This window comes from Phaenicophaeus curvirostris, chromosome 3 (assembly GCF_032191515.1).
Source record: "Phaenicophaeus curvirostris isolate KB17595 chromosome 3, BPBGC_Pcur_1.0, whole genome shotgun sequence".
Classification (NCBI taxonomy): Eukaryota; Metazoa; Chordata; class Aves; order Cuculiformes; family Cuculidae; genus Phaenicophaeus; species Phaenicophaeus curvirostris.
This window is the reverse complement of record NC_091394.1, coordinates 97,781,201-97,790,839: the sequence shown is the minus strand read 5'-3', so window position 1 is coordinate 97,790,839 and position 9,639 is coordinate 97,781,201. Positions and strand designations below refer to the sequence as shown.

Genomic DNA, 9,639 nt, shown 5'->3' with positions numbered 1-9,639 from the left:
CAGAAACGGCGTGACCAGCAGGTCCAGGGAGGTTATCCTCCCTCTGTACTCGGCACTGGTGAGACCGCTGCTCGAATACTGTGTTCAGTTCTGGGCCCCTCACTACAAGAAGGATGTTGAGGCTCTGGTGCGAGTCCAGAGAAGAACAACGAAGGTGAAGGGGCTGGAGAACAGGTCTTATGAGGAGCGAGTAGCGGCTGAGAGAGCTGGGGTTGTTTAGCCTGGAGAAGAGGAGGCTGAGGGGAGACCTTCTTGCTCTCTACAACTACCTGAAAGGAGTCACTACCAAGTGACAGGGGACAGGACAAGAGGGAATGGCCTCAAGCTCCATCAGGGGAGGTGCAGACTTGACCCCAGGAAAATAATTTTCATGGAAAGGGTTATTGGGCACTGGAACAGTCTGCCCAGGGAGATAGTTGAGTCACCATCCCTGGAAGCGTTTAAGGGACATGTGGATGAGGTGCTGAGGGGCATGGTTTAGTGATAGATAGAAATAGTTGGATTTTATGTTCCAGTGGGTCCTTTCCAACCTAGTGATTCTGTGATTCTGTGACTCCCTGGGGAGTAATTTGGCCAACAAAAAGAGCATCTAGGTGTTCCTTATTCTGTTTTCACACCATTTGTGACCTTACAAACCTTGACTCTGAGCTCCTCTTGATCGTTTCTCTCTCTAAAGGTGAAGGGTCCAGATCTGCCAAGATGCCTTCTTGATCAGGACTTGTTTTATTTCTCAGTCATTTTTGCTCGCATTTGTAGTTTAACTCCTGCAGCCCTTTCCACACACTGTCTGCCTCTGCTGCCTCCTGAGTCATTTCGTAAGAGGTGATGAAGTGGTTGTGGGAGCAGAAGGAGGGAGCCCAGAAGGACTGGAAAGGTCATGTGGGACTGGAAAAACCTGACAGAATCCAGAGCTGGTCTATAGGCAACAACAAACATCATCGCTTGGAAACCCTGGATGATTCTGGAGGACAGAGATGCAGCACAAAACAAATGCATTGGATCCCATCCATGTCTGGAGGATGGAAGCCTCCGAGTGACAGTGTCCAGGCATGAATGGTGTCATTGCAGGAAGGATGCAAGCTACTTTTCTGCTTACTTTACTTCAGTAGATGTGAGATAGCAAGGAAGATATTTTTTACAATGAGGGTAGTGGAACCCTGGACCACATTGCCCAGAGAGGTGGGAGATGCCCCATCCCTGGAACCATTCAAGGTCAGGTTGGATGGGGTTCTGAGCAACTTTATCTGGCTGGAGATATCCCTGCTTGTTGCAGAGGTGTTGGACTAGATGACCTTTAAAGGTACCTTCCAAACCATTCTATGATTCTATTAATTCTGAATGAATTGGACAATCTCATGAAAATCTTCCTTTTGACTCCTCTCTCACTTCCCACAGGTACAAAGATCTCATATCATAGGAGAGAAAAAGGATGGGAGACACCAGGTGATGCTTACTATCTTGCAAGTGATGAACCAACTCAGACTGGCACAGCTGCTTCTACTTTGCTCCAGGTTTTGTAGTTCAGCCCAACTGAGTAAGAAGGGACTCATGTTTGAATCAGAAAAATTGCTCCCCAATTTAGCAATGCAGACACGATCAGCAGGAGCAGGCCCTGGAAAAAAAGATTGGATCTGAACGAGACATAAAATATTCTATCTGGAGCCTCGTAATAGGTTCCTACGCACAAACACACCCATCACTGATCACATCTTATATGCTGTCACTCCCCAAATGTCAAATTACTGTAATCAAAGGAACTGAGAGTAAACGCTGTCCCAGTATAAAAACTTACTGTGGTGCACATTCACACACTGCTCAGGCTTTGAGGGCACAACAACAATGAAGGCTTTTCTGATTGCCTTGCTGGTGGCAGTCCTGTGTGCCAAGCAAGGTAAGGAGATATAGAGGTGGGGAGAGCCAGATGGAGGGGATGAAAATACCACAAAATAAAATAGGGATAATGCATGGAGCAGAAGATTTGATGATTCTTATTGCAGTAGGTGAAGTCTTGGTAGTGCAGTTTGGCACGACCTGCATCAAACAATGTTTAGTGTGGTTGAGTATTAGCTTTTGGGCGAGGTCTGCCGAGGTACTTATATCCCAAAGAAGAGCTCAAAGCTTTGATTTCTCACACCTTCAAGTATCGAGCTCCAACCACTCACATCTGAAGACAGACATGTGAACTGGAAAACGCTAATAGGAATGAATCTGGTCTCACAGTTTTGCATTTGGTTTTATTTTTGATCCTGGATGAAATTTGAGGAGCTGGTGATAAAGGCATTATGGCTGGCATTGGCACCACATCTTCTGCCAGCATTTCACTTTATTTCCTACAAAATTGCAATAAAGAACCTAGGTTGCTGGCAGATATTTGAAAGCCTAAGAGCTCTTTGTTCCTAGCTGTAAAGAGCTTTCTTAAGTGTCTGGGAGTGAGTACGTTTCTAATGGGATCCACAATGCTCTGTGCTTGTCCTCTTCCAATAGGAGGTGCAGATATAACTAGATAATTATGTAGAAATGTCCAGCTGAGAAACATTGGCTATGTGCATCTATTTGCAATCCTGAGTATTCCTGCAAGCCTTTTTACACTGTTAAGGCTATTTCTGGCTGCATTTGCAAAACCAGAACTAATGGAGGGTGGAGGTCAGACGCAGGCAAGGCTTTATAACAGCTCTAACGGTTTAAGCTGTGATTGTTTCCTGACAAGGAGGGATTTTCCTTGCATCAGTTAGTGAGCACAAGTTCATTTCATTTGCTTTTGTGCACACGCTGGGGTCTCGGCTCCATCTGCAGCAGGAAGTGGTTTGAAGAACTTTTTGAGACTTGACAGAAAGCACAGAGAGCACTACAGGGACTGTAAACTGCAGTAATACCTGCCAGGCAGTGTCTGGGGTTCAGGAAGGATGGGGAGGATCTCTTGATGAGGGAGTGCAGGGATGAGGGGGAGCAGTTTTAAGCTGCAGGAGGGGAAATTTAGATGAGATATTAAGAAGAAATGTTTTCCTGTGAGGGTGGTGAGGCACCGGCACAGGTTGGTCAGAGAAGTTGTGGCTCCCCCATACCTGGAGGTGTTCAAGTCCAGGTTGCATGAGGCTTTGAGCAGCCTGATTCAGGGGAAGGTGTCCCAGACCATGGCGGGGGGTTAGAACTGGATGATCCTTAAGGTCCTTTCCAACCTAAATCATTCTGTGATTCTATGATTCTATGGTCTGCAGAGGGACATGAGCCCACAGCTCAAGTTGGGGAACCTCCAGACAAGATCTGAGAGGCTTAACGTATCCAAATGATGAAGAAAGAGCAAGTGCTGAATAGTCAGTTAAAGAAAAGTTAAAACCAGGATGTGATTTTATCTGCTGTTATGGAGAGCATCTGCACTTGCAAAACCTGGCAGTAGAAAAGAGCATCTGTGTAGGTTTCAGAGCAAGATGGTCAGTCAGATGCTGAGACACCCAGAGCTGACTCCAGAGCTGTACCAAAGGCACATGAGCTCCCCTGCATCACAGAGGGGAGGCCCTTTCTTCTCCTACTTGGGGTAGTTTGGACCTAAAATGGCTTTTAATTCTCTTATAAGACTGCTTTTTGGAACTGTCTAACCAAGCGTCAAGGGCAGGTTCAGCTTCAGAGATGAATTTGAACAAAGAGTTGCTGAGCTTTGGAAAGTCCATAGGAGGAGTTCCCTTGTTGAAAATAGGTTTAAATTCAATTGAAAGAGGTTATTCTGTGCAGAAAGAAGAGCCTTCCTGAGCTATCAATGCCAGGAAGAACTGAACCAGGGAAATTTCAGCCTAATGGAGAACTCTCCCTAGTGTGCAATTTGGTCACTTTCAACCAAGAGATTTCCATCACTGGTGACAATGGAGCAGGGTTTCCTGAGAGCAGGTCAACTGCATCTGTCACCCCTGCTCAGAAATGAGGAGCATTTTATGGGATGTCAAACAGGAGGGAAAGTTTCCACCAGTTATGAATGTATCTCCAGGGAACGAGAGGGCATGTGCTTGAGTTTCCAGCATGGCCAGTTTGGAAGTTGAACTTGATTTGCTTCAGTTTAGCTCAGAAATATATATCCTACCTCCTTTGGGCTTTGTAATAGATCTGTCTCAGCCCTGCTAATAATATCTCTGAGAACTTGTTTTTACAGGCACTGGTAGAAATAATCTCTCTATTGTCCAGAGCAACGTCTCCCAGGGAACTCCCTTTAATGCTGCTCCGAGTTCAGTAATTTAACTCACGGGGGTGTCGTAGGTTTTAATTAATTCATGTCTGTGCAGTGTTTTGCAGATGCAGTCTGAAAATACTAAAAACTAAGTCTCCACTTGAGAACAGTGGTGGTTAATCCTCTCCTCGCTAGAACTATACTGGATCCAGCTGGGCAGGTTGTGAGCTCTGCTACCGCAGGTTGGCTGTCAACCAGGCAATGTGGAACCAGGGGAGAAAGAAAGGTCACCTGAGACTGCTGCTCAGGCTGAAAAAATAGGTTCTCAGGTTTAAACACTGAAAAACTCAATCAAAGACAGAAAATTGGTTTTGGTCTGTTTGTTTGCCTTTTCAGCTTCATTAATTGAACTCAGCCTCTTATTTCACTTGTCATGAAAACTTGGTCATAACATGGTTTTCACTTTGTAATATATTTTCCAAGAAGGCACATGGGGTGTGTTCGTTGATGAGAAGCTCAACATGAGTTGGCAATGCACACTCGCAGCCCAGAAGGCCAACCTTGTCCTAGGCTTGATCTAAAGAAGCGTGGCCAGCAGGGCAAGGGACGGGACTCTTACCCCCTACTCCACTCTTGTGAGACCTCCATGTGGAGTCCTGTGTCCAGTTCTGGAATCCCCAACAAAAGGAAGATATGGAACTGTTGGAATGGGTCCAGAGGAGGGCTACGAAGATGATCAGAGGACTGGAGCACCTCTGCTATGAGAACAGGCTCAGAGAGTTGGGATTGTTCAGCCTGGAGAAGAGAGGGCTCCAGGGAGACCTTACAGCTGCCTTCCAGTACCTGAAGGGGGCACACAAGAAATCTGGGGAGGGACTTTTTCCAAGGGCATTGACTGATAGGATTAGGGGGAATGACTTTAAATTGGAGGGGGGAAGGTTTAGACTAGATATTAGGAAGAAAATCTTCAGGTTGGATGGGGCCTTGAGCAATCCAATCCAGTGGGGGATGTCCCTGCCCATGGCAGGAGTTTGGAACTAGATGATCTTTAAGGTTCCTTCCAACCCAAACCATTCTATGATTCTATGATTATTTTGACTCTTTGTTCCCAGGAGGGAATTGCTGGAAACCATTAATGTGTGTCGTGTGTGCTCTTTCCAGCTTCCTCCCTGTTTTGCTACATATGTGAAAATGAGCACTCCAACTGGAACTGTTTTAAAACCTACAAGTGTGAAGACCATGAGAATTACTGTATAACCACATACACTACTGGTGGACTTGGTGAGTAGTGGTGCTCTGTGATCAACTACCTATAGGAACGTTCCTCATCACCTTGTGGCAGGGCTGTCTGGAACACACAGGTATTCATGAGTAGACCCTGTTGCTTGATCTGAGAGCTCATATGCTTGCTTTGTGATGGAGGATGAGAAGGGATTGGATGTAAGTAATGTGATTTTAGAAACCTAAAATGCATTGGCAGTGATTTTTTGCTGTCCTATAGGAAGTATGATGTGCATTTCTATCAAGGACATTCTAGTGTCGTCCATTTGATCCAGGTTGTGTGGATACTCGCTTGACACTCATCAAATCTGCTGACAGTGCTTATTGCTCAATTGCAAATTAAACACAGTGCAGTATACCTCCTGTCATTCCTATCATCCTCTAGTCAGCTTTTGCAGAACAATCTTAAATAAACGCTTTCCTTTCTTGTCTGTTCTCCACCCAGGCAAGGATGGAGGAGGACACCGCATCACCAAGAAATGTTCTGTAGACTGTCCTGAGACGAATGTGAACTTTGGCCTGGTGGCTTATTCCACTACATGCTGTAGCAATTCCCTGTGCAATATCAGTGGTGCCAACAGCATAAAAGTCAGCTACGCCGTGATGCTCCTGGGAATTGTGGCCAGTTTGATCTGTGTCATCAAGGCAGGAGTGTGATGAGAAGTAGGAGAAGATGTGACAACCCAAGAACCTACAAGGTATTCCCCAGCTGAGAAACCAACATCCTCTGTCAAGTGTATTCAGCAGAGTCTATGCTACCCTGTTTTTTCCAAGACGTTGCTTCAGATTCCCATCCACAAAATGGTTTGGCAGTGTAGCTCCTATTTTTTTCCCCATGTATCATTTGTTGTTTTGTACTAATTTTCCCCAGGAAAGCTCTTTTGATAGCATGCGTGTGACAATTGTCAGACAAAATAAAGATTTATGTTATTCTAGAGTATGTTTCCTATACCACACTAAGATCAGCCTGAGCAAACAGCTCTGCCAGAAAGGGCTGTAGTCTGAATCTCTACTTCACATTGAATTCCTCTTTTCAGCATCTGGGAGCCTTCTCGTGGCTGCCTTTCTCAAATGACTCAGTTGCATCCAACAGCTCAAGACACACACTCCATAAAGCAGAACGCCTGATCACTGAGTGCTAACAAATGAAGATGTCAGTTTGGAAAGGTCAAAGATGTTTGTGCTGTTCCCACTACAAGTTTTGTAACTGCTAACACACAGGACTGGGGGTTTGGCAGGTACTGGTTGTGCTCCTGGCTGTGCTGCAAAGTTCTCATGTGATCTCTGCAGGGTGGATGGTTGCAGCTTTTAAAATAAGTAAAGGTCCCACACCAAGATTCTGGAGATGTCGAAGATAAGGATGGTGCTCCTGGAACCTTTCTTCATAAAAAGGTTCTTCTCCTTGTCTCCTTGGAGAAGATGTTGTGGTCTGACTGATTGCTCATGACCTCCCTGCAGGGACAGGGAAATGGGCAGAAAGAGCCTGGCAGAGGCAATGGGCGTCTGATTTGGTGGGAAGAATTCTGCTCCTTCTCTTTCCTCTGTCACTGCTGCATTGGAGGAGATGGGGTGGATGCCTTGCAACTCTTGGGGTGGAGATCACCTGCAGCTCTTGGAGGAGCAGAACTATAGCTAAAATGGGAAAAATACATGCACTCTTGGAGCTGGATGATGTGTAATCCACAGCTATGCAGTTTACAAGTGCAGTGCTGTATTTTGGGAGGGCTTATATAGAGGTGGCGCCTGGAAAAAAGCCCTGATGATTGCAGCCCTGATGGATTTGAGGGGAGTCGTGATCCATCCAGTGCTCAAAACAGGCTGCAAAGTGCATGCATTTCTGTCTAATGAGGAGAAATCACAGTACTGGCCAATGGCTGTGAAGATGGGATTACATTAACTCATCCTATAAAGGTTTAATTTCTGGGCAAGGAGGATGTTCTGGCATTTATTAAATGGACTAGCTGAAGAATGGTAGTGTTGTAGTGTTTCTGTGCTGAGAGACCACAGAAACTTGGGTTTTTTACACTTTTTTTTAACCACTTTTCCTATATGTTAATCACAATAATTTCTGAAATGATTTTCAAAGCTTTTGGCCAACTTGAAAATCTACATTTAGCAAAAACATCCAAATTTCACACTTACTTTTAAGTTTCAGCTTTTCTCTCATGAAATCTATTGTGTTTTCACAAAATATAGAACTTGTTTGCCATTCTCACATGAAAATTTCAACCAGGTTGAGAACAAGCTCATAGAATCATAGAATCACTAGGCTGGACAAGACCTTTGAATCATCAAGCCCAACTGTACCTGTCCACTACTAAATCGTAGTGGACATCTACATGTCTTCTGAACACGTTCAGGGATGGGGACTCAATCATCTCCCGGGGTACCCTCTTCCAGTGCCTAAGAACCCTTTTGGTGAAGAATTTTTTCCTAATGTCCAATCTGAACCTGCCCTGGTGCATCTTAAGGCTATTCCCTCTTGTCCTACCACCTATCACTTGGGAGAAGGGACCAACCCCCACCTCTCTGCCACCTTCTTTCAGGGAGTTGTAGACAGTGATGATGTCTCCCCTTAGCCTCCTTTTCTCCAGACTAAACAACCCCAGGTCCCTCAGCTGCTCCTCACAAGACTTAAGCAAAACACTCTCCACTCAGCAACTGTGTCAAAGGAAATAAACCTTTCCATCTCATTCTCAACCCCCAGTTAAATCCCCTGTTATTCCTTCCAAAATCTTCTTGAGGAGAACAAGACTTATGAGGAGTGGCTGAGGGAACTGGGGCTGTTTAGCCTGGAGGAAGCTGAGGGGTGACCTTATTGCTCTCCGCAGCTCCCCGAAAGGAGGTTGTAGTGTGGTGGGTGCTGGGCTCTTCAACCAAATGACAGGATGAGAGGAAATGGCCTCAAGTTGCACAAGGGGAGGTTTAGATTGGATATTAAGAAAAAATTCTTTACTGAAAAAATTGTGAAGCATTGGAAGAGGCTGCCCAGGGCAGTTGTGGAGTGTCCACCTCTGGAGGTGTTCAAAAAACTTGTAGACGTGGCTCTTTGGGACATAGATTAGTAGGCATGGTGTTGGTGTGCTGATGGTTGAGCTTGATGATCTTAGAGGTCTTTTCTAACCGTAACAATTCTATGATTATAGCTTCTAAATAGTTATAAGCTCTGATACTATGTTCTCATTTGCCTTGGTCCCTATGGTGTCCTAATCATCTGTGTTCTTTATACCCCCATGGGGTCTTTTCAGTCACCACCTGGCCACTGCTGAGAGATGAAGATAATATTAACTTCAGGGGGACATGTGGGATTGGTCAGAAGTATGCAGGATGATTCAACGGAAAATCCTAACTGTCAGAAACTCTGCAATATCTCCTTTAAGAAATCTAGCCTTGACATCTCAAAATCTCAGCAGCTTGCAGAAGGCAAGAGATATTTTAGTTTTTGCTTGGATGAGACTACAAGGGAGGAGGGGTGGAAAAAAAGCGCCTGTCTGAGCTGCTATTTCTGTACCTGTTAATGGATGCTGTTGGCTGAAATAAATGTGAGTGTGGGCTGCCTCTGCAGCGCAATGTACGGGCTGCAGAATGGCATCGCCTTGTGACTAGATCTCCTTTTTCTGCTGGTACCTCAAATCGTCAGCAATAAAAGTTGATTTACCAATAAAGACTCAGGAAATCTCTTCTGGACTGAGGAAATAAAATATTTCGGAAGAAAGAGAGTATTGTGCTGCCTTATATACAAGATATCAGCCTCTGTTTTCCTCCTGCCTGGTACTTGACAAACGCATTGGCTTTATGAAGCCAAACAATGCCCCTCCTTTGAGCTTTCTTGGTTAATTGCCACTCTCTTCCAACTGAGTTTCACACTCTACCTATTGAGAAAGCAGAAATTTCCTCACCTTAGTCATGCAGGCCTCCATACTAATAATATTTTTACACCTAATTTAGAGGTGTTGGAAAGACTTACATCACCTCAAGATCTAGACATGCCTATTTGGTGAGATAATAACTGTAGGTGGGTCATACTGGAAGGGCAAATATTTAATGGGAGATGGAAATCTGAGCAAATTTGAGACTACAAAAATGGGGAAATAAGGCAGATGGAGAGCAGCAAGGGGCAGAGTCACTGGCAGAGCACTGGGGCACACAGGTTGCTCCTGCGGCTTGGAGTGTCACGTGAAAGGGATCCAGCTGGACCATTTCTG

General features: G+C 45.1%; 1 protein-coding gene across 1 annotated transcript; it reads left to right on the top strand.

Moving 5' to 3' along the window:
* Positions 1-1,759: 1,759 nt before the first annotated feature.
* LOC138719437 (lymphocyte antigen 6E-like) lies at positions 1,760-6,369 on the top strand. The gene is made up of 3 exons (XM_069854780.1): positions 1,760-1,891; positions 5,315-5,434; positions 5,880-6,369. The coding sequence occupies exons 1-3, from the start codon at positions 1,840-1,842 to the stop codon at positions 6,089-6,091; spliced, it is 384 nt and encodes a 127-aa protein (XP_069710881.1). The 5' UTR covers positions 1,760-1,839; the 3' UTR covers positions 6,092-6,369.
* Positions 6,370-9,639: the final 3,270 nt, after the last annotated feature.

What these genes read in the sequence shown, in the direction of transcription:
- LOC138719437 (XM_069854780.1), top strand. Translation starts at nt 1,840, where the DNA reads ATGAAGGCTTTTCTGATTGCCTTGCTGGTGGCAGTCCTGTGTGCCAAG. An exon ending in AGTCCTGTGTGCCAAGCAAG is followed by an intron (nt 1,892 to 5,314) that starts GTAAGGAGATAT and finishes TGCTCTTTCCAG; the next exon opens with CTTCCTCCCTGTTTTGCTAC. An exon ending in ATACACTACTGGTGGACTTG is followed by an intron (nt 5,435 to 5,879) that starts GTGAGTAGTGGT and finishes TTCTCCACCCAG; the next exon opens with GCAAGGATGGAGGAGGACAC.